General features: G+C 49.7%; 1 protein-coding gene across 2 annotated transcripts in view; it reads left to right on the forward strand.

The window, feature by feature from the left end:
- The first annotated feature begins 7,318 nt into the window (after window positions 1–7,318).
- Window positions 7,319–23,785, forward strand: part of TMCC2 (transmembrane and coiled-coil domain family 2) — a 35,578-nt gene continuing 19,111 nt past the window's right edge. The window contains exons 1-2 of one of the 2 annotated variants that reach the window (XM_028530809.2): window positions 7,319–8,115; window positions 19,322–19,861. In XM_028530809.2, the coding sequence (XP_028386610.1) occupies window positions 7,909–8,115; window positions 19,322–19,861 (747 nt within the window). In that variant the 5' untranslated portion in view covers window positions 7,319–7,908. Of the gene's footprint in view, window positions 8,116–8,658; window positions 9,183–19,321; window positions 19,862–23,785 lie in introns of those variants that run through there. The other variant, XM_028530810.2, reaches the window with a different exon arrangement.

The raw sequence follows: 23,785 nt of genomic DNA on the forward strand, positions 1-23,785 counted from the left end.
TATTGTTATAACATTCTTTCTCATGCCCTGTATTCTTGGGCATTGAGGTTGTTTCAGATTTTTCATGTTATAGCTTTTTTTTTAGTTTTTATACCATTGATTGTTTTCTTTTGAATTATTTTCCCAGCATAATGCTCAGGAGGATATTACTTGATAAAAATGGTACTGATATTTATATGGCTTTAGCTATACATGACAGAATTGTACTGTCATTGCATCTTGAAAGAGAGTACTATCTTCTTACACCAGCACCCTGTGAGAGGTGCAAGGCAGGCCTGGGGGGGTTCACCAATGAAAACAGCCCTTTGTCTCTCTGGCTGCTTGGATACGCCCCAGGCCACATGGGACTCTCTGAAAATCACTTACCAGTGTGCATACTTTAGAGTGAGCTCTCACATGGGACAGTGTGGTTCTCCTTCCCGGAAGAGGCTTCCTTGGTCAGTAGCAGCTTTTTCCATTTAAGCAACTAATATTTCCCTCTTGATTCAGATTTGAGCTCTCGTTCCTGTTCAGAAAAGCCGTGGTAGCTGTTAGAAAGGAACCTAAACTTCAGCTCATGATTTGTCTTTTCAAACTAGGTGCAAAAGGGTCGGGTAAATTACACCAAGGAGTGAAAGCCCTGGCAGCCAGAGTTGAAAAAGGTTTTAGGACCTGCCAGGAGAAAGTAAAAGCGAGAAAAAGCCATACTAGAATAAGAAAGCAAGCTGTATTCTAACTGGTGGAAGGTGACTTTGAGATTATACATTAATGTCTATGAATCTTAGTTATCTTACATGGCAAGAGTACCATGTGAAGGCATCGAAAGGTTTGGGTTGAAATGACATGGCATAGTAGGCACTCAGTCCCTAGGCAACAGTGAGGTAGGCTCTGTGGGAGTAGTGTAGACATCGAGGGCAAGCAGAACCAGTTTGGAACTGGTTAGAAAGTCACAGCTCTTGCCAGCAGGGTGAGCTCTGGCAAATTTTAATTCTCTTTGGGCCTCAGTTTCTTCAACTGTAAAATGGAGGTTATGATACTTACCTACTAAGTTTGTTTTACAGACTAAATGTGAGTGTGTGCTAGGCATACAGTAAGTACTCAATAAATAGGAGATATTATTAACAAGAAATCTATCAATATACATGATCCACTAAGTGTTCTGCTACATACTGTTTCTCAAACTTCAATGTGCATAGGAGTCACCTAGAATACTTGTTGCAAGTATAGGTTTTCAGGTACCACCCCCAGCAATTCTGTTTCTGTAAGCTTGGGGAATCCGCATGTGTACCTAAATTCCAAGGTAATTTATGTTGTCGGTAGTCCATGAACCATACTTTCAGAAAAACTGCTGTATGGTTTCAGAGAATAAAAAGAAAACAGTGTTTTTCCCATCACTGATATGCCATAAAAACTCCGTCACATACAGATGTTAAATTAAAGAGACCCAGTTACTGAATGAGTATATATTCAAGATGATTTATACAGGCCCTGCCTATATAGGGTAGCTCATTTGGTTAGAGCATCATCCTAATGCACCAAAGTTGCTGGCTTGACCCCTGGTCAGGACACATACAAAATGAAACCAACGAATGCATAAATAAGTGGATCAACAAATCAATGTTTCTCTCTCCCTTTCTCTTTCTCTAAAATCAATCAATTAAAAAAAATTAAAGATTTTATTTATTAATTTTTAGAGAGGGGAAGGGAGGGAGAGAAACATCAATGTGTGGTTGCCTCTTGTGTGCCCCCTAATGGGGACCTAGCCCATAACCCAGGCATGTGCCCTGACTGGGAATCAAACTGTCAACTCTGGTTCACAGGCTGGCGCACAATCCACTGAGCCACACCAGCCAGGGCTCAATCAATAAAATTTTTAAAAGATTTTATTTATTTTATTTTTAGAGAGGGAAGGGAGGGAGAAAGAGAGAGAGAGAGAGAAACATCAATGTGCGGTTGCTGGGGGCCATGGCCTGCAACCCAGGCATGTGCCCTGACTGGGAATTGAACCTGCGACACTTTGGTTCACAGCCCGAGCTCAATCCACTGAGTTATGCCAGCCAGGGCTCAATCAATAAATTTTTTCAAAATATGATCTATATAGTTCTCACCTACTTAAATATTTCTGAAGCATCCTAAAACAACATTTTATCTTTTTATCTTTAATGACATGGGTGAATGTGTGTAAGCACTTCTTTCTTGGAGTCATCTTAATCCAGCACAGAGAGCTCTCCTTTGGACTGTGGTTCTTCATTTATTTCCCCCTCTGAGTGTTGACAGACATTACTATTTCTTCTTGTGTTATTGTTTTATATTTCATTTGTGTCTAATTCCTCCAACCAGACTTTTTTTTTTAAGTCAAAAGGCAGGGACCAATGACTTTTTTGTTCTCTACCTTCCACAGGCATGTTGTAAAGCTTTTGCATGTGATAGGTGTTTCCTAAATGTATTTGAATGAATGTAGTAGGTATGTTTAACTGCAGACTAGCACTCATGGATAAAGCCCTTACCACAAGAGTAGTTCGGAATTACAGTCGTAAAAGGGGGAGCTTTTCGGGTTTGCGTCAGGCAGAGTGCAGGGCAGAGCTCCGGCCTGTGAACGCACTGTAACCTCTCCTGGCCGGTTCCCTCTGCTGTCGTGTGGGAACGACACTTGCTTTTGCAGAGCTGTTGTGGGGATTGAGTAAGAGCGAGCTCACAAGCTTCCTAGCCAAATGCTTAACACCTGTGATTCTCCATAAATGAGGCTGCTTGCTCTTATTACATCTAAAAGTGCCACATAAAATAATAGATGGAACTGCCCAGATCTTCAGAAGCAAAATAATAAACAACTGATTCTTTCTGAGCAAAGCTGGTGTTTTCTTTTTCTGTTCTCTCTTTCTCTTCTTCTTTCTTTTTTCCTTGTTTTTCTAAGGTCTAGCATTTTCAGCTTTAAGTAACAGATTGTCCAGGAGTCTGTGTGGTGTCCCTACAGGGATGGGAAAGGACACAAAGCAGCCATTTTACCAGCTGCAGGCTTTCACCCGGAGCAGTACAATCGGGGTTTAAGTTCGTGCGTCACAAACCTCTTCTGTTCACAGCCACAATTATTGTGACTTCGTCCAGTTACTGAGGAGCAGCAAGCACCCAGAATGAGGAATGTGTGTCCTACCTGAAATGAGAAACAGAAACTTCCAGCCTTTTGTACTACAGGTAGGAGATTCAGCGGTCCAGGGGTCAGCCGGACACTGGAGACTCCCACGCAGGTCTCAGGAGGCTGGGAGAGAAATGGTTGCAAGGGGGGCAATCTGTTTGGTTTGCCCAGCCCTTTAAAACATTGGCAGTTATTAGAATTCTACTCTGTGGAGGAAACATACATACAATTTCTAAATAAAAACAGTAACTACAGTTTTATTTCTGAAGGTGAAAAATTAACATAATTATGTAAGAATAAGGTGGATAGTGGTTAATAAAACCTCACATATTCACTTGATAGAAGGTAAGCATTCATTTAAAATGTTTACTTATTAAGTAACATGGAAAAATGTAATAACACATGGAAAATGCTTCTGAGTACATTTTAAGTGAAAAACAGGATAAAATTTGTTTATAATACAGAGCCTTCTACAATTCACGAGTGAAGCAGAGCCTTCCCAGTCCTGTCTGCCTTTTACAATAGCCAATAAAAAGCCTGTATTTAGGTGGTGGGATGGTGATGTAATCAACAATCTAGCCAATCTGCCAGATGACTATTTGCATAGTTTTCTTCTCTTAATCCAGCAGAACCCAATTTCTTTTAAGGAGAACAGTGTGAGGGGGAGTGGATATCTCTAAAAGAAAGAGAAGAAAATTACATTAACAAAGGAATATTTGTAATGATGTTGGTACCAAAATACAGTGATCAAAATGATTATATCTAGTCTCTCTAGAGGATACTTTCACCTTCTAAGCAAAGCAGTCTACTTAGTATGCTTAAAATAGCTCTCTGAAAACTACCTACCCATTTTATGTTTAAAATGTTTTTCAATTAAAATTAAGCTTTTAAAATTAAATAATTTTAATAAAACATTTTTAAAGAATTCCTACAAAATAGGAAACAGTTTTCTTGCATAATCTATAAGCCTCTTGCTATTGGCAAAAAGCAACCTTTTATTTCTCAGATGTCATTGATTTTATAAATGGAAACTAAAACCTGCTCCATGCTTACCTGTTGATTTCAGCAATTCATGCTCTGCAGTCCAAACTTCTTCAGTTTATCAAGCTCAAGGAACTGGCTGTTGAGAAGTGGACAGGATTCCACAACCCTGATCTTTATCTGGTGTGAACAGCTTACTGGTTTAGCAGATTTGATACTACTAGGAGAGCCCCCTTCCATTAGCCTGACTGGGATTTCCTTTCACAGAAAGCACTAAGCTTAGTGGGACAATTGTGCCTTTCTCATGTGACAGCCAAGAGACTTGGACAAGTTCACTATTTTTATTTCATTCAGGTTTACTGAGCATGTACTATGTGTCAAGTGTTTTTACATACATTGCTTAGTTTAATCCTTACAATAACCATGTGAGGATAGATATTATTAGCCCCTGTTTACAGCTGAGAAAAACAAGGGTGAGAGGAGTTGAGTGATCTGGTTGCCCAAGAACACACAGGGAGTAACAGAGCCATAATTCTTACATGGATTTTCTAACACCAAGACCAATGTTCTTCCCACTACAGTGCGGTATTTCTTTGTAATTAACTGGTGGTGCCAAAGCAGAAAGGGAAAATTCTACTCCTACATAACAAATATAATTCCTTGCATTGTAAATCTGCAAATTTTTCTTTTATCTTGAACGTTGAAACATAGAATGTGCCTATATTTTCCCAAAGAAGCCTGGAAAAAATGGAGTGGTCCAATCCTTTAAACAAAATTTCAATCAAAATACTTTCAGTTTCTATTTATTTCCAGTACTCGAGAATTTACTATGGCTAATGAAAATTTGCTGTCAGCTTCAAACTGATGGTTGCAGGTCACACAGCTCTCCACACAGACTTCCCACTCACACTCCCTCAGCAGTAGCATATTTGTTCCATAACGTGACATTCAGTGACAGTCAGAGGTGGGTGAGACATTTAAGTGAGCTCCCAAGGATAGAACCACTGCGGTGTAACGCACAACACTTTTGAAACTGAATGACATCTTGGATTATAGGTATGGCCCTCGCTCTGTGCCAGGCAATGTCTGAGTGCTTTGTAGGTTTGCATTTGTGAGTGACATTCTTTTGAGCTAATAATGCTACTGTAATAATCATAACTGACAAGCCTTTTTCCATACAAACAACTTTTTGCCCACCCCATTACCCAACACCCTCTATGATAGATATTGTCAGTATCCTCCCTTGCAAACGAGGAATCTTGGCATTAAGAGGTTAGCGATCTTGCCTCCCATCACATGCTCTGTGGAGAGCAGAGCTAGGATTTGTCCTTGAGCAATCTGGTCAGAGTCCCAGCTCTGGCTCTTAGCTACTATGTTACCCTGCCTTTCCAAAATGGATCGTAAAGTATGATTTGATTTCATGAAACACATCACAGACACTTTGTTGAGCTGCATCACACCTTGCAAAATATGGCCACAAATAGGAAATTTGCCTGTGTATGGAAATATAAAAATCAAACTTAAAGCCACTTCAACCTAGTATAGAAGTGAGGCATAAGTCAAAACGCTTCCTTAACATCTCTGCTTCCTTAAGGCTTCATGCCAATTCTCTCTACTTCAGCTTAGACTCAGGTCCGTTCACCGTTTGCTGGTCACTGCTTGCCCAAGGCTGGCGCAGGGTCTGTGGAGTCCCTGCACTTCTCTGGGGCCAGTCAGACAGTGGGCAGTAGACTCTGCCTGACATCTTGCACCCTGGGTATCTGCCCTCACTGGTTCTGTCTGGCTGTGCCTGGGTCTTCACGGCATTCTGCCTTTCCTTCACCACTGAAAATGCTGCAGGCCTGTAGACTGTGTTTCCACGTTGTGCCTGATACTGTGCAGCAGGTGTCGGGGGTGGTTCTACACTCCCAGCCCATTCTCCGTTCCCATCCTCTGAAAATGGATAGGTTAGAAAGTAAATTCTTCACAACTCAGGCTGCCCTAGGATATTCTACATTAAAATGAGTGGTTAGAATGGAAAGAATAAAACAGAGGCAAGAAACTTACAGGCTAGTAGGACTCAAGGGGGCCAGGATGGCATCGTGGGTGTGAAAATGGTTTTTAAACTGTAAAATGCAGAAGAGAGCATCACTGCGACACACAGACTCAGCATCCCTTTCACTGACTGTCTAGGGCAATGCTTCTCAAATGTTAGCTGGTGTCAGAATTACCTGCAGCACTTGTTTAAACAGATTTCTGGGCCCACTATTTCTGATTCAGTGGGTTTGGCTGAAGTCCAATTATTTGCACTTCTATCAAGTTTTCAGGTGATGCAGATGCTGCAGGTCCCTAGAACCATTGGCCTAGGCTGTTGGATGGACCAAAAATCCTGTCCACAGTGAGCATACAGTAGGCACGCAGATGTCCTCATTCTTATGAGGCTCCATATCTCTTGGTTACCGCAGTCTATGCTCTCTTCTGCCTTCAGATTGCTCAGCGCAGTTTGTCTGAGATTTATGGGAAAAAGAGCTTGCAATCCTTTCCTTCTCTTCCATATGTCCCAACCTCCTGTCATTAATATTCTATTTTATTTAAAAGCTGCTTTACTGTTTGAAAGGAACTCTCACACTCATTATTGTGTTTAAATATGAAATACTTTGTCATTCCTGAGCATGAAGCTAAGACTTATTAAAGTGGGGGAAGGGGCGATGGGGCAGAACACCCCGTCCTTTTGCATTTACAGCGCAGAACGTGGCTATAATATGTTTGTATTTCAGACCAAGTTTCCTAAAAGGGATCAGAATATTCCTTACTGGAGGGATGTATATAATATAATGTGTACAAAGTTAGAGTAAAAAAAAAAAAGCAGTGATGGCAAGCACCCCTGCTGCGCCCCCTCCCCACTAAATAAAACGAATGGGTGGGGGAAATCCCGAGAGAGCCTTTCCTGGCAGGGTCCCTCCGGCGTCTGCTAAGACAGGCCCCGGGTGGCCCGCTGTCCCCCGCCTCTACTCGGCAGCCGTCTCCGCATTGCTAAGACGCAGCAGCACAGTCCTCCAGACTTCTCCTGGGGGCTCGTACGGTGCAACCAACCCTAAAACGTGGCTGCACGACGACCCTCCGCCCTCCGGGCTTCCCATTGGCCCGTCGCCGTTGTCATTTTCTCCTTGCCTCGCCTTCCCCTCGCGGGCGGAGGTGGCGGGCGGGGTAGGTTGCACTCGCTGTTGGCTCTGGTTGCGGTAGCGGCTTTGCAGCAGGCGGCGCGCCGGCGGGAAGCGGGCCACGGGCACTCGGGCGCGGGCAGGGAGCGAGGGGGCCGGGCGTGGCGCAGGCTCCGCGACCAGCCCATGCGGGGCGGGGGCCGGCGGCAGGGCCGGGGGCCCCAGCCGCCGCCGAGGGCGGCCGCCGAGGACCTGCCCGCCCGGCTGCCCCCTGCCCTGCCTCGCCCAGAGCGGGGCCAACCCAGAGGCATGCGACGCGCTGCTCAGCTCTCCCGCCCCAGCCATGCCCTGAAGCATAAAGTTCGGGGTCTGGGGGCAGCCCTCCTCCCGCTCCAATGACCGCCCAAGGACTCCTGCTGGCCAGCTCGACTGTGCCCTGCCTTCGCTCCCCAGGTCGTAATGAACTATTCCAAGCTGTAACCAGGCTGTCCCTTCTGGCCCCTTGCTCTTCCTCCTTTAAAAATATTTAAATTTTAATTCAAGGAATTGTCATCCGTCCACTTCTTTCCTCGCTAATCGTTTAGACCCCAGGCTTCGTTTCTGAGTGTAAGAGGGGGCGCGGTCACCCCAAGACAGCTCGCTGGAAGGACACATTCCCCTGGCTGACCCACAGACACCATGAAGAGGTGCAAATCGGACGAGCTGCAGCAACAGCAGGCAGAGGAGGATGGAGCTGGGCTGGAAGATGCTGTTTGCCACCTGCCGGGCACAGACCTCCGGCCTGGGGAGGCCACGGGTGCTAACTCTGCTGGCGGGACAACTTCAGACGTGGGCGCTGCTCCGGCGCCCAACCCCGGTCCTCGAAGCAAGCCTCCTGATTTAAAGGTGAGCTCAGACCCTCCCCTGGCCATCCCAGCCCAGCTGGCTATTTAGCTTTCCCCGCCCCACACAGAAGTGCTTAAAAGTGATGGGGGAGCCAGGCAAAGGTCAGAGAGGATGCTGGGCCAGAACCCTGGGCTGGACTTCAGGTACCATATGCGCCTCTGTCTTTCGGCACCATTTCAGGCTTCTGTGTTTCTTCCTCATTATTCAGCAGACGTTCTAGTGACTCACCCATACAATATTGTTTGAATGATATGTGTGAAGTGCTATTCTCAGACAAAGGGCTGGAGAAATTCAAGATGCTAACCAAAAAGTTAACATCACTGTTCCTCCTGTAAGATAGCAGGGGAAGAAAATGACAACATGGAAGGCCAAGCAGAGGACCATTAGTTTCCTTTGCTGAATTAGTTTCCTCCTTTTGGGACCTTCCTGGATGAAGCTCAGTTTATCCATCTGTGAAAGGGGAGTGTGGATTTCTTGCCATTAGGTGGAGCCAGAGGTTAAGATAGTGCTTGGAGATCCCTGCCTGCCTGGCAGAACCAGTCCCCAGGGCGGAACTGACAGGTGGCGGAGCCGGGCTTGGGCTGGTTTGGGGCGTCGGTTCAAGTTGCACACACGCTGAGCCGGCAGTTAGAACCAGACTCGGAGAAAGCCAATCACATACAGCTGGGAGTCGTTTATTTTCCAGCCTGAGGTTGCCGAGACAATTGTGGAGCTGTATTGAATGTGTCTCGATATTAATTAAAACAGCAGCTGGGATAAATAATGCACCTTTGCTGGAGCTGCCACAGGGACTGCAGGCTCAGGCTTCTCAAGCCAGCTCACCTCCAGGCTAAGCGAGGAGATGTTGACCCAAGGAAGGAACTTAGATGCCTTGGAGATTGATGCCTCGGGCGAGACTTTCTCCAGAGGGGGTGCAAGGTCTTGACTAGAGGAGTGAAAGGACTCCGTTATGTTAAATAAAGAAAGCGTGTATCCTATAGCAGCAGACGCTAAGGAGCTTGCCCGAATAAGCCAATGACATTCCTCGTTTGGCCTGAGCGACTCAGAGTCAGGAAGTCAGAGCGCAGGTGAGTGCATTCTTACCTGTGTGTGTTACCTGTCTGTATTCCTTGGGGAGGGATGAGAAGGGGACAGCTAGCTCCTTGTGTGTAATTTTTAAAAACTGTGGTAGTTATTTGGATGTGGCCTCTGGTTCCTCTGTTGCCCAGTTTTCAGAGGTCCAGGGCCAACCTTACGTCTAAAGGTGAGCTTCACTGGCTAGTCTGTACACAAGAAGCTCGATGCCTGGCCCCGCTGGCACCCTTCAGACCACCCTGTTTGCTCAGGAGGTGTGGGTCCTATTTTAAATACGATGGCGAAGGGACAGGGATGCCCTTAATGCTGTTGAGGGTGCTTATTCAGCCTTCTGCTGCAGACTTAAGCTTTGTTCTGGGCAGATCCAGATGAGTCTGGTCAGCAAACTCTGATTTGTTAATCAGATGGACCCTCGCCCTGAGTCCAGACGGGGCAGCCTCAGAAACTCCCCACGCTCCAGCTTAGGCCAGCAGTGGAAACTGTGGGCCCTGTTCATCTCCACCCCTTCTCCCCCAGGGTGGGCTGGCTGTGGTGTGAGAAGGTTGCAGTGTCTGTCTTTGTAGATAAAAAGCTACTTTAGGAAGCTTGTTCACCTCGCCCTATGTCATCTCTCACTCTCTCTCTCTCTCTGGTGACACCTTCATGCTGGTTGCAGCAGATATAGCAACAATTCTATGCTTGCTATGAAATGCTGAACTTCCCTGAACCAAAATTAAGACCAGGTGTGACTAGGTGTTGGCTGCCCCCCCCCCCCACACACTCCTACCCCCAAGAAAACACACCACTGAGGCGGATCCCAGCCGTGTGGACCCAGGCTGGCAGCAAGGAGGAGGAAACAGAGCTGCTGCCTGCTCGGGGAGCACGCGGAGACGAGTGGAGCTATTTATCTGTCTGCTTTCTCACATGTTTACAGGGTAGGGACTTCCGAACCAGACATGAGCTTGGGGTCTCTTGCAGTTTGATTTGCTGTGTGATCTCAGGCAAACCACTCAGCTTTTCCAAGCCTTTTTTTCTGGGAAAAGGGACTAGAAATACTGGTGTGTCCAAACTTGTTTTGCAATGCTGGCACAGTTTTCCAACAATGAAAAAATTCTGTCATTGTCTCTAGCACTGGGTAGAAGCTGACTTGTTTTAGATTTAATGGTGGTACCAGAAAGGGGCAAGTTTAATTTTTAACGCTCCCCAGTTTACACCTCTCTTCAGCCTAAGGAGACCAGCAGTTCTGGCTTGCTTTTGTTTTTATTGTAAACTTTGGAGATAGGAACTTTTGGTCCTTTAGTCCACTTCTATTTTCTTGTGACAGCTTCAGGCATTGTGGTGGATTTAATTGTATCGGAGGAAATCATCTTGAGAAAGGGGCAAGAAAATAAGAGGCTTTGCCTGAAGTACCTCCGTTGAGGTGAAGGGTAAAGAGGAGAGAATTTAGAGAATTTTAGTCTTTGCCAAAGGGATCTGAGTGATGCCCTAACTAGTGGCAGCCAGAGGTGTCAGGGGCTCCCGTAGTCTCCCTCCCATCCTTCGGCGACGCGGAGCATCCTGCTCTGCCCTGTAGAGTTCTGCTACCGTGGCCTGGGCCCCGTGATTACGCAGCGGGGAAGGCCAGTGAAAAGAAGGAAAAATAGTTAAGTAGCAATGTTAGAAGAGCAATCATAAAGTGGGAACTGAAAGGTAACCTGAATATGAACATCGCCCTACAGAAGGCTTGTGCAGCTAGCTAGGTTGGGGGCCGGAGGTCTCAGCAGACACTCCTGTGCCGGAAGCCCAACAACCCAGAGTCACATCTCTACCCTCTGTGGCTCTTGAATCCCTGGTTAACCACTTGAGTTCTTCTTGATTCCATCGTCATCATTATCCAAACTTGCCCTTTGCTATGCCTGGGAAAGTACGGGAGGAAACCCCCAACCTCTCCCCTCCCTCCACCCCCTCTGGTGTGGCAGGAGGAATTGAGCCCTTCCTGAAAGGGAGGGTCTGAGTGCCCTGCCAGAGGCCTTCCCCTGGACTTCCCCTCAGGTTCTCTTTCCCCTCACAAAAGCCCCTGCGAATAATTTCCCCAGGGATTCCCGAGCAGTATTCATCCTGCCTGCCCCCCCGCCACCCAAGAAGGGGGTGAGGATCCAAATTCCATTATTTCAGTCCTGGTTCGAAGTGCTTTTGAGTCAGGGATCATCTGGGTTCTAGTGTAAGTGCTTCCATTCCCTGCATAGGCCGTCCAGCCTTCCCAGGAAGCTCAGGAAAAACAATGAGAAGCCACATGGCTGAGGGAAAGGCACAGCTGCATCCTCAGCCTTTACTTTCGAGCACAGGTGCTGTAGCCCCTGCAAACTGCCTGGTTCCTTCACTCCTGTAGAGAGCCCGAGGGAGAAGGGGTCATGGGTCCCCGGGCACCAACTGCCTTCGTGGGAAGGGCACAGCTTTAACCTGTGAAATGTGTCAGGCACGTACAAGTGTCTCGTATGGTTTAAATAACAAGCACAGAACAGACGCCCCATCTCCCTACTGCCCAAGGCAAGAAAGAGAACGTTGGCATTCCCAAGAAACTCCTCCTTCTTTTTCTGTTCTGCTGTTTATTTTGTTGTTGTTGTTGTTGTTGTTGTCGTTGTTGTTTTTAAGGCCTAGGATTTTGATAAAGTCAGTAGGTCTCAGTTTCTCCACTTTTTCAGTGGAGAAAAGCCATTTGCAGGAGTGTGAGTGGGATGAAGGAGTGTGTGCGCTCCTGGCCCTGAGGGGAGGTTCTTGTGGCGGAGTGTGGCTCCGTGTGCACCGGGAGGCTCCTGGTTCTGTTTCAGAAGTGATGTGCTCAGGCCTGAAGATTCCTGCAGTGGGAGCCAGACCCCTGGGACAGGTTTCCTGATGGGGGGCAGTGGGGGGCAGAATCGAGGTAGACCTCAGAACAAAGAAATGGAAAATGAGTTCTTTAGCAACAGGCGCTGCCTCCGCCTCCCGGTGAGCTCCCAGTCAAACATGATGAAATAGCAAGAAAGTCCTCCATCGAAGGACGCAGGAGTTGAAAGGTGCTTTGAGCGTGACGCGATGGAATCAAGGGCACCGGGAAAGATGTCCTGGGGGAGGTGGACGTGAAGCAAGATAGTAAAGTAAGGGTGGAGTGTTGATTACCCGAGAAGAGGGGCTTTCCAGACGGGAAGTTGAATGGCAAGCGCCAGGCCCTTTGTGGGGCCAGTGCCCTTTCTGGCTGGAGCGGCCATTGTTTTCTCAGTTCTGTAAATTGGCCAGGGACAGTGGGGGGTGCTGAAGAATGGTGAGGCCACCTATTTCTACCCCACCTGCACTTAATGTGGTGGGGGCAGGGGATCCTGAGGCCTGGGATGGCCCGACCCCCACCCCCTCTGTCTCCAGTACTCTTCAAAGCAGCCCTCTCTCTATGTGGGCCCCGGAGGAGCTGGCGACCGATGGGAAAGCATGTGGCAAAAGAAGCTCTCTGTTCTGCTGCCGCACGCTGGGTTCTAGATGAATTCCCAGCTGTCTAGTTCCAGTGGGAACTGTCTTGCAGGCCCAGGATTTACAGAATGTCCTCCTTTTTGTGTACCTAATTGTGTCTTAACTGCCAATCCCATTAACAGGAGTCTCTCCCTAAACAAGGAGTGAAAACATCTAATAGGATCTGAACTCGAGGTTGAGGTTTAAAAAAGTGTGGATATCAGAGGCTGGGAGAAAAGGCTCAGTTGGCTTCTTGGCGATGGTTTTGGAGGTCGACTTAAAACTCATCTCCATTTTCATCTCTCCCGTAAGAAATTGCATCTCCCTGTGACATTCTTATAGGCCAGGAGGGTCACTCTGAGAACAAGGGCTGGACTGGACGGGGGCCACCCCTCTCAGCCAAACACTTAAGCCTCTCTCCATACGAAGAAGTTAGAACAAAGCTGTTGAGGGACAGCAGGCATGTTTTGTGATTGTGTGAGAAAGGCAGCATTTGACTGTTCAGACCAAATGGTTAAAGGCTTCCTTTAACCACTCAGCCAGGTTAGCTGAGTGATTGATGTTCACCCTGGACAGCAGAGCTGGTCTGAGGACCCGAGCCCTGCCTAAGCCGAGTGTGGAGACAGCAAAGACGGTGGGGCTCCCGGGTCTGCGGTCGCCCTCCTCCGAACCAGCCCGTTCCCGGCAGTTACTCCGTCAGTAGACTGAGAGGAAGTTTAAAATGCAGTGGGAGGGACCTGGGTTAGACGTGAGGAAAAAACAGCCCAACTGTGCATTTTAAGTCTTTGGAAAAGTAGTTGTCTAAGGATTAAATCACTTTATAAAGATAACTTTTGCAGACTTGGATAGTTCCCACTCAGAAAGTCATTAGGTAGCATTCACCGTGTTTGTGTTGAGGCCTCTGCCCGGTGGACCCGAAGACGTGGATGATACGGGTCGTGCCTCCGTTCCCTCATGTTCTTTCCCATTGAGGGTTCCATCCATAGACTGTCCAGAGGTACCTGGGCGGCAGACTGAGGGAGCACATGGTTAATTGCTGGTAATGTGCTCTCTGGAGTTCGGAGCAGGGTGGTGAGCTCACTGCAGACCGGTGTGGTTGGCAGGGGCGACAGACAGAGGGCACACCATGCTGGTAACTTGAGTCGCAGCCTTCTCAGCTGGTGTGTGCTGAGTCTGTTCTGCCTCAGGACCTGGTGGATGAGGTCACCTTTCCCTACTCTCATCAGCTCTAGGCAGAGGTCTGTAAGCAGCTAAAGAAACGAGGAATTAAAATAAAATTGGGAATGGGAAAATCATTTGCCCCTGAGTTGACGTCTGTTTTTTAGTGTCAGCTGTGATGTTGGAGCAAAGATGATCCCAAGAGTCTTTCATCACTGCTTGATAGAAACGCATCACATCCTCTAATAGAAACGCTGAACAGGCCTGCTTGTTCTTCCTTGTGGTCCCCAGCGCCAAAGCCACGGTGAGGACGGCTCCTGCCCTAGGTTCCCCGCCCAGAGCTTCCAAAGGGTAGTCGGGAGACTTCAGCAATCCACTCTGTATCCCGAGAGAGAGTAGGGCTCTGTGGGCTTTTACAGCGATTAGCTCTCTAATGCTGGCCCCGTTTCCATAGAGACCCTATAAATAGAGGAACGTTGGCGACTTAGGCTTGCTAAGGCTCACTGTGACCCAGTCACCCCACTGAACCCTTACAGCCAAACCTTAGGGGGATGGGGGAGTAGAGGGAGTTTCAAACCCAGGTGGGAGGAAGGGACATGCAGTCAGCTGCCAGGTGGGATAAATTAGCTGTAGGTTAGCGTGACTTTTTAAGATCTGTTCAGCTTTTCTGGGAGTTGTTAGGAACACAGGAACCTGTAGGAATTAGAAGCGGCTTGGCTATTTTTAATCAGATGGTGGCAAGGACTCCTGTACCCCAGAGCATTTACTTTTGGCCTCATGCAACTGTGTTTGCAAATTATGGAGCGAACTTCCTCTTTGGGGGACCCGCACCCAGGGAGGAAGACAGATGAAGCCCAGCCGTTCCGAGACCACAGTCTTCTCAGGAAGGATCTTTCAGAAGCCATCCAGTCCACCCTTTCTTCTGGAGAGGATGATGTAGTCCCAGGGGAGGGGACAGCGACCTTCCCTCATCTATCTCCCCACATATAGGCACCTGGTCCGAGAAGCTCTCTTTCTGTCTCAGCCCAGCCTCTGGGCATCTCTGGGGACAGTTCTTGCTTGTTCTCCTGGATCGGGAGAGCTGTGTTTGTGTCCCACCTATAACTCTGAAGCATCTCAGCTCTCTTTTCCTGGTGCATGGCTTCATTTGGCCACCAAAAATGGTTTCTAGCAGCTGGGGAAAAGAAAAAGTGAGTGTGGAAAAGCAAGTGACATTTAGTAGCTGGAACCTGTTAGTCAGAGCAGGTGGTGCTTTCTGCTGCGTTGGTGGCTAAGTTCCCTAAAGCTAGTCACCATGGTTTTCCTCATTTCCAGAACCTAAGGCTGGTTATGTGGATGTCACCCTGCTATCCTGCCCTGCACCTTGTGAGGAAAAGCCGTTGCATTTCGAGAGTACCCCGCCCCCCATTATTTTTTGACTTTTTATTCCTTTCCTTCATGTCTACCACAGACTTTAGCAGACTCCTCTGTGCTGCTGGGCCAGAGGCCCTGCTTTCCTTCACCTGCTAAACAGGTGGGGAGGTGGGACCTGAAGGCCACAGTGGTGAAAGGTCTTGTCCAAGTCCTTCATGTGTCATGGGCAGGTCCACAGTGACAGTTCAGGGGACAGAACTCCTTCTGGCCCAGGTTTTGTTTTGAAGCTGCCTTTGATGCTGTTCTGGGGTACAGGTACATACCATACCTACTTTAGTGTTGGGATCAGTGCACGAAACAGTGAAGGTCAGTCAGAAGCCAGACGTTTGTCTGTGTGACTTGGACAAGCCACGTAACTGTGCTGGCCTCAGTTTCTTCATCTGCAAAATGGAGACACCGCCACTGTATCTGTTACAGCCTCCTTCCTGAGGGTAGGCTGGCATCAGGTTGGGATGACAGCATACATTGGAAAGGACTTTGAAAAATGCTGTTGTATAACATTAAACGTAAATTGACCAAGGATTTTAGGATCCCAGGCAATATGGCAGACAGTGGCGGCGGCTGCCCGTAACACCTCTGCCCATTTCCTGGGGCTGAGCAGCGGAGATGCCGCCTGGCGCCAGGATCTCTGGTGAGGTCTTTTGAAGGGAACTCTTTTCATCTGAGTGGGTATAGACGCTTGCTCCCGGTGTTAGAGAAGCTGGGTTAGGAGTGGTGGGGAGAGGAGAATGAGACCTGGAATAGAATGCTAGGGGTCCTGGCTGGCATAGCTCAGTGGAGCGGCCTGCCATAGAGCGCGGCCTGCGAACCAAAGTGTTGCAGGTTCGATTCCCAGCCAGGGTTGCAGGCCATAACCCCCAGCAACCACACATTGATGTTTGTCTCTCTCTCTCTGTCTCCCTCCCTTCCCTCTCTAAAAATAAATAAATAAAATCTTAAAAAAAAAAAAAAGAATGCTAGAAAGAGAATTCGTAATACGTAATGTGACCATTTGGCGAAGCAGCTGGACAAATGCCACAGCCAGCTGGCCCCATCCACGATACTGGAGAGAGGTGTCTTGGCTCATGCCCGGTCCGGAGACGGCGAATCTGGCCCTTCCCAGCCCCTGATGACTGTGCTCCCAGCCCGGTCTGCCTTGGGCGTCCCAGCTATACCCAGAGCAGACGCCGGTCCTGCGGGCTGGCCCTGGGGGATGGTGACGACTGAGGGAAAACCTGGCACTGGGCAGCCCCAGAATTAAATGCCTGAGAAGGAGAGGTGGTAGCCTTAATTTACTCATCTAAAAATGGAAATGTTACTGTTGTTGCTTTTGTTGGTTTCTGGAAAGATCAAGTAAGATAACGCAGGAGAAAAAGCACATCAAAGACTGGGAACCCTTTGTTTCTGGTGAGTTGTGATGGTGTAACTTCTCTCGTCTGTAAAATGGGTGACACGAGGGCCCACCCACTGGGAGGAGTGTGGTGAGACTCAACAAGTGAAAGATGAACATTTGAAACTTGTGCACAAATAACGTGATAGTGTAGTTACTGCTGGCCACGCGTGAGTGCATACTCAACAAAAGAGAGAGGGTCTCAGAATGAGGGTCAGCTAACGCAGAAGATCTAAGGACGGTTTCTACATGATCTCAGTTTTCTGCTCTGTAAGTTTGGTTCCAGAAAAAAAGAAAATATAGTGAGTACAAGTCTTCAGAATGTTTTTTAAAGTGACAGAGGCGGCCTCGTGCGATTAGGGGCTGTTCCTCACAGATGTGGCTCACGGAGCCCCAATGACCAGGCTCAGAGTTTCCCTTAGGAGTCACAGACTGGGGGCTCTCACCCAGTCCTCGCGTCCCAGCCCTCCTCCCGTGGCCCTGAAGCTCTGCTGAGGGCTCGGCCTGGCCAGATGAGTCAGCTCCCGACAGAAGCAGCTTTCTGGAATTACAGCACACGTTGCCTTGCCCTGGCCAAGTGGTCCAGCTGCCTCTCTGAGCAGCCCTGCCTGGGGAGCAGCTGGGGAGTCCCAGCCGCAGAGCCGAGAGGGCAGGCTGAGGCCTGGCAGCGCGGGGCCCCAGGGCCACTTTGGTTTATTTCAGTCTGAGGGGAAGGACATTCATTCGGACAGCGGGTTTTGATATGTGTGCTAAAGGAGTGGTCACATTACTGAGTACACTAAAGGTATGCCCCTAGGAGTTTATTTACTTGTTACGTTTAACACTTTGTTAGAAAGGACAGAGATGAGCAGCCAGATGAAGAGGTACATAGAGTGCGGTCTGGAGGGTCCCAAGTGGAGGAGCTTCTGTCCCAAAGGAACTGGGGTGCTCAGTGTGGATGCATTCACTGACTTGGGAGCTCCAGTGAGGTTTATTTTATTGCCAACCATATCAGGAATGAGAGCGGCTCCCAGTAGCAGAAAATTGTGCTAGGGTTCTATACACCAAGGGAAGTTTATTTATTTCACGCAGCGAGAATCCAGGATAGGCATTTACAACTGGTTTGGTGGCACTGTGGGGCCACCAAGTTCCCAGGCATCCTGTCCTTTGGGGCTCTACACACGAATACATGTGTGTTCATGTGTGTGTGCATGGGCACGTGTGTGCACACACATGCCTTCATATCATGCCAGTTATCCCATGGCAGGATGGCTGTTACACATCCAGGCATTTCCTCCACACTCCGGTTGGGAAGCAGTGGGAAGGGCCAAGGCCTCTGTCAGGAAAGCAAATCCTTTTTTTTTTTTTTTTTTTTTTTAAGATTTTACTTATTTATTTTTAGAGAGGGAAGGGAGGGAGGGAGAGAGAGAGAGAGAAACATTAATGTGCGGTTGCTGGGGATCATGGCCTACAACCCAGGCATGTGCCCTGACTGGGAATCGAACCTGCAACACTTTGGTTCTCAGCCCGTACTCAATCCACTGAGCTACACCAGTCAGGGCAGGAAAACAAGTCTTTACAGAAATTCTCCCCTTGTTTTTCTTTGGTCAAAACTGTGTCATGTGGCAACTCCTAGCTGCAAGGGAGTCTGATGAAGCAAGAATTTTTAGCAAGTTACATGAAGGCCATTCAGTTTGGTTAAGAAAGAAATTGGGAAAGACATTGAGCAGGTAATCAGCGGTGTCTGCTATGACAGTGTAGCCTGGTTGTATGATTCTGGGTTTCCCACAGTGTGGCAATGAGGCCTCTTTGGAAATGGATGCCTGGTGGTCTAGAGCAGGGGTTCCCAGCCCAGTACTGGTCCGTGGCCTGTTAGGAACCAGGCCGCACAGCAGGAGGTGAGCGGTGGGCCAGAGAAGTGTCATCTATATTTACAACCACTCCCCATTGCTCATATTACTGTCTATGCTCTGCCTCCTGTCAGAACAGCGCCAGCATTGCATTCTCATGGGAGCACAGACCCTACTGTGAACTGCGCATGTGAGGGACCCAGGTTGCAATCTAGTGCCTGATGATCTGAGGTGGAGCTGAGGCGGTGACACTAGCCCTGGGGAGCAGCTGCAAACACAGACTATCATTAGCAGAGAGGTTTGACTGCCCGGAGACCATAATAAATCAGTTGCTCTCAGACTCATATCAAAACCCTATCAGTGAGTGACAAGTGAGAATTAAGCTGCATCTGGTGGCAGGCTATAAAGCCATCCCTGCCCACCCTCCCCTCCGCCCCCAGTCTGTGGAAAAATTGTCTTCCACAAAATCGATCCCTGGTGCCTAAAAAGTTGGGGACCACTGGTCTAGAGGAGTACGTGCAGCTTGAAGGAGGACCTACTCAGAATGAGGGAAGAACTGGAGGTGGGGGGAGAATCAGGCTGGAGAGATACAGCCTCACGAGCCAAATGCTGGTGCATGTGCCTCTGAGCCCCAGACTAGCCACAAGAATCCCATGATCAGTAGCCCTGAACCCATGTGTGGACTGGGAGTGTCCTGTGGGGAGCCACAGGGTGCATTTCTTTGGAATGAAAGGAGCAGGTCTGGGTTGCCACCTTTCTGCAAGATGTGCTCTTTTAGGTGTGATGTGCCATTTGTAGGGTCTTTCAGATTCAGACAGCCATAGTAGCAACACTGGTCACCCAAGAACGGAAGCCTCTCTTCTGTCCCCATCACCTGGGCATTCAGGAGCTTTCCACTCACCAGAGTTCTTTGTCTCTCCCTCTTAAGAAAATCCAGCAGCTCTCAGAGGGCTCCATGTTTGGCCACGGTCTGAAGCACCTGTTCCACAGCCGCCGCCGGTCACGAGAGAGGGAGCATCAGACGTCTCAGGATTCCCAGCAGCAGCAGCAACAGCAGCAGGGTGTGTCTGACCATGACTCCCCAGACGAGAAGGAGCGGTCCCCCGAGATGCACCGGGTCTCCTATGCCATGTCCCTGCACGACCTGCCCGCCCGGCCCACCGCCTTCAACCGCGTGCTGCAGCAGATCCGCTCCCGGCCCTCCATCAAGCGGGGCGCCAGCTTGCACAGCAGCAGTGGGGGCAGCAGCGGGGGCGGCAGCCGGCGTGCCAAGAGCAGCTCCCTGGAGCCCCAGCGTGGCAGCCCCCACCTGCTGCGCAAGGCCCCCCAGGACAGCAGCCTGGCCGCCATCCTGCACCAGCACCAGTGTCGGCCCCGTTCCTCTTCTACCACCGACACAGCCCTGCTGCTGGCCGATGGTGGCAACGTGTACCTCTTGGCCGAGGAGACTGAGGGCATCGGGGACAAGGTGAGGTGGGGCGAGAGCAGGGCCTCCAGGTGGGTGGCTACTCAGAGGCAAGTGCCAACTCAGGGCTGGGGGTGGCTCCTGGACCTGGAGAGCTGAGCTGAGGGCCCTGCCTAGTGGGTGTGGGCACCCTGCTGCCTGCAGAACTGTCTGCCTGGTTGAAGGAGTCAGAGGTAGGCTAAGCCCAAAGCAAGAGATGATCCAAAGGACTAATTTCTGTTTCTTTCACAACTGTATTTTGTTCAGGCTGGTATTAATTTTTGGCTTGCCTTCCTTAAACATGCTGTTGAGAGGCAGTCGGTGTGCTGGTTAAGAGCACAGTCCTGGTTCAGCCACGTAGCAGCTGCATTAGTCACTCAACCTCTTTGTGCCTCAGTTTCCTCAATTGCAAATGGGGTACTAGTAATAGCCTGGTTGTAGGATTACTGGTGAATGGGTTCATATGTATAAAATACTTGGAATGGAATCTGGTACAGTATCATTTTTACAATTATTACCAACCAAAGAAGATAGGGGAGGAATCCATGAAGTATTGTTTGGTAAGGAGAAAATCTAATTTGGTACTTCCTGAATTTCTGTATTCATTCTTTTATTCATGTAACAAGTATTTATCAAACAGTTGTTACCCTCTGTAAGAATGGACAAGCCAGAGGTGCTGTCCTCGTGGAGCTCACTGAATAGAGGGGAGACCGCGGGGCGAGAGGACCAAATGGGGCGATGAGGCCGTGAGAGAGGCTGTGGGAGCTGCAGGGAAATGGGGGTGGGGGGACGTTAGCAGAGAACTTCTGGAGGAAGCCATGCAGCTGAACCTTGAAGGAGTATAATGTAGCTGGGGGAGAGCTGAGCAGAGGGCACCGGGGCTGGATGGTGCAGCACGTACCAAAGCACGTAAGCTCTGGTGCCGGGGGCTGCTGGGAGTTTACGGTGGCTGGGGTGTCCCTCACTTCGGGGCACTGACAGGCTATGGCCAGTGAGACGTGGAGAGGAGGAGACAAACTCGGGAGACATTGGGCGGTTAGAATCTATAGTGCGCGTTGGGAAGGGGGTGTGGCAGAGGGAGGGAGGGAAAGAGTGGAGGATGAGTGCAGGGCTAGGGACCGCGTTCTCCAGCTGAGGAAACATGGGGAAGGGGCGCGTTGATGAGGAAAGGGAGGAACTCAGTTTTGCTATCGATCGACTACAGAGCACCAGCCGGCCGTCGGGTTCATGGGGTGAGGTCTGGGCTGCAGCCAGCACCTGCAAGTCAGCACTGAACTCGAAATGATGGGTGTGGATGAGACCCTGGAAGGGCATGTGTTGAGTGAGAAGGAGACCAAGGACAGATCTGACATATAAGGGACAGGGCAGCCACATGCAGAAGTTAATTAACCTGGAGAGTGGTTGAGGAAGCAAGAGGCGAATTTGGAGGAGGAGGAAGTAGTTAACAGAGTGAAACGTGGCAGGGGCAACGGGTCAGATTGGGGTTTGGAAATGCAGATGGGTAGTCTCAGGCGAGGGGAGGGGGTCACTGGTAACCAGCAAGAAACCAGTTTGGGGCATTGAGGAGATGGTGGAAGGGGAGGCAGCCTGTGTAGCTAGTCTGGGGAGGAGAGAGGCCAGTGACAGTGGGCTGAGGCAGTTTGGGTTTGGGTGGCAGACAGGGAGGGCTGCAGATCACTTATAGGGCCTGGTAGGCCAGGAAAAGGGCTTTTGGTTTTTCTCTCAAGTGAGACAGGAGGTCCTTCGAAGGTTTTATGCAGATGAGTGACCCCTTTTAAGAGATCTCTATGGCTGCTGCGGGAGAACCAGCTGTGAGCGGGGTGGGGTGGGGTGTGGGGGGGTGAGCATGGAGTCCAGCTGGAAAGCGGTTGGCATGTGCCAGGGGCGGGGTGGCGGCAGTTTGCAGCAGGTGGGAGTGCTGGAGGTAACGGGAAGCGGCTGCATCCTGGATTTGCTTCAGAGACCGAGCTACCTCCACTTCTGACAGATGTGGGGCATGATGGGGAACAGGCAAAGATGGTATACATGTTTTTGGCCTGGCAGCTGCAAAGAAGAAAAATTGCCATTAACTGAGTTGGGGGAAAAGAGCAAGTGGAACAGATATTTATTTGGCAAGTGCTGTGGGGATAGAAATAGGAGCAGGTATGAGACATGTTCCATTTGAGGTGGCTATTAAACACTCACGTGGAAATGCTAAGCAGTCAGATGAATGACTTTGGAGTCTTGGGGAGAGATCCAGTCTAGAGGCGTACATTTGGGAGTTGTGAGTATGGAGACAGTATTTAAAATGATGGTGCTGGACCATTTGCAAGCAGAGTTTCAACTGTGAAGAAGTCCGTTCCAAGAGTGAGATCTGGGTGTATCCCCAGAAGGGTAACGTGGCCACATGGCCCTGTGGATGGAGACTCCCAGGGGCCGGCACAGCCCTCGACCCTCTACAGGCCCCCGTTCTGAGGCGCCCCCCCCACCCCGCCCAGCCCTCACTGCTGAGTCAGCGAATACTGTAAAAGATCAGAATAGAATAGTCCTGCTAAGTGGAGGTCTCTGGCACTACAGTTACTTTACAAAGAGAGAGAAGGTGAGCCTTGTCGTCTCCGTCATGGGAGCAGACGGAACTGGTGGGCAGTGGGTACCCCGGAAAGCTGGGAAGGGTTGTAGATGTTTGCCCACTGGGAATGCCGGGGCCGGGGTGGGGCGGGCAGCTGCGGAGCTCCTGCGGAGGCTTTTCTGTGGCTGACATTTGGCCTTGGCGCTGCCCTGGAGGTATCCAGAGGGCAGGCAGGGTTTCTTCCTGCTGCCAGTCAAGACCAGGCCCAGAGACATGGCTGGCTGACGGGGGGCGTCTCCCTGGGCTCGGGGTGGCGACGGGAGATGGAGCTCCTGTGATTGTTTTCTATCCTTATTTAGAACCTTCCCCTTCCCAAGCTTGGTCAAGTGCGCTGCCTGGTTCATCTTTTTTTTTTTCTCAAAGGTTTTATTTATTTACTTTTAGAGAGAGGGGAAGGTCAGGAGAGAAACATCCATATGCTGGAGAAATGTCTATTTGATACTTCTCGCAGGCCCCAGTGTGGGACCTGGCCCGCAACCCAGGCATGTGCCCTGACTGGGAATCACACCGGCGACCAGATGATGCCCGGCTCCCTGAGCCACACGAGTCATGGCTGCCTGGTTAATCCTGATAACATCTCTGTGAGGTGCCAGAGCAGGTAGTGTGACCTCCATTTCACAGATGCACAGACTGAGGCTTGGAGGAATCAAGAGGCTGCCTGTCTGAAGGCACCCAGCCGGTCCATGGCAGAGAGAAAACTAGATCCCATGTTTCTAGTGTGTCCACGGGACCAAACTGAGGTCTGAAGTTGCCAAAACCACTAGAGACCGATTTATGCAAGATCCACAGGGAGCAGGTTTGCCTCGGCCCAGGGAGGGTGGCTTGATCTCTTGGCCGCCATTTCCCTTCAGTTACACAGCTTTCTGAACGGGGGGCTGTCCTCCCAGGGACAGGTGTGGCCCTGGGGGTCCTGAGGAGGGGGCTACTTCAGGTCAGGGAAGGGGCCTGCTCTGTCAGCTGACTTCCCCAGACCCAGAGGCCATGGGGTGGTGTGAGAGGCTGTGGTGGTTCCACCCTGGTCCCTGGGCATGAATAGAAGGTATTCTTCTCTCTCTAGTAAACACAGCCCCACATGCTCTCCGCAAGCTCCCTGATGACTACTAGCATCTATTTTTAATTCATGAGCCTCCCCCACCACACACACCCCTTGTCATTGTTTAGAATGTACCAGCTGGCTTTCGGACCAGAGCCCTGTGGGGGAGGGGGGCTGGGGTCACCAACACACCCCGGAGGCAGCTAAAGTTCCTGAACTGTCCTGGAAAGACTTACCCTGCCTCCAGCCTAAGAAAGTAGGGGACCTGGAGCTTGAGAAGAGCTGGGGTGCCCCAGAGGGCCAGGCA

Source organism: Phyllostomus discolor, chromosome 14, assembly GCF_004126475.2.
Source record: "Phyllostomus discolor isolate MPI-MPIP mPhyDis1 chromosome 14, mPhyDis1.pri.v3, whole genome shotgun sequence".
Taxonomy (NCBI): Eukaryota; Metazoa; Chordata; class Mammalia; order Chiroptera; family Phyllostomidae; genus Phyllostomus; species Phyllostomus discolor.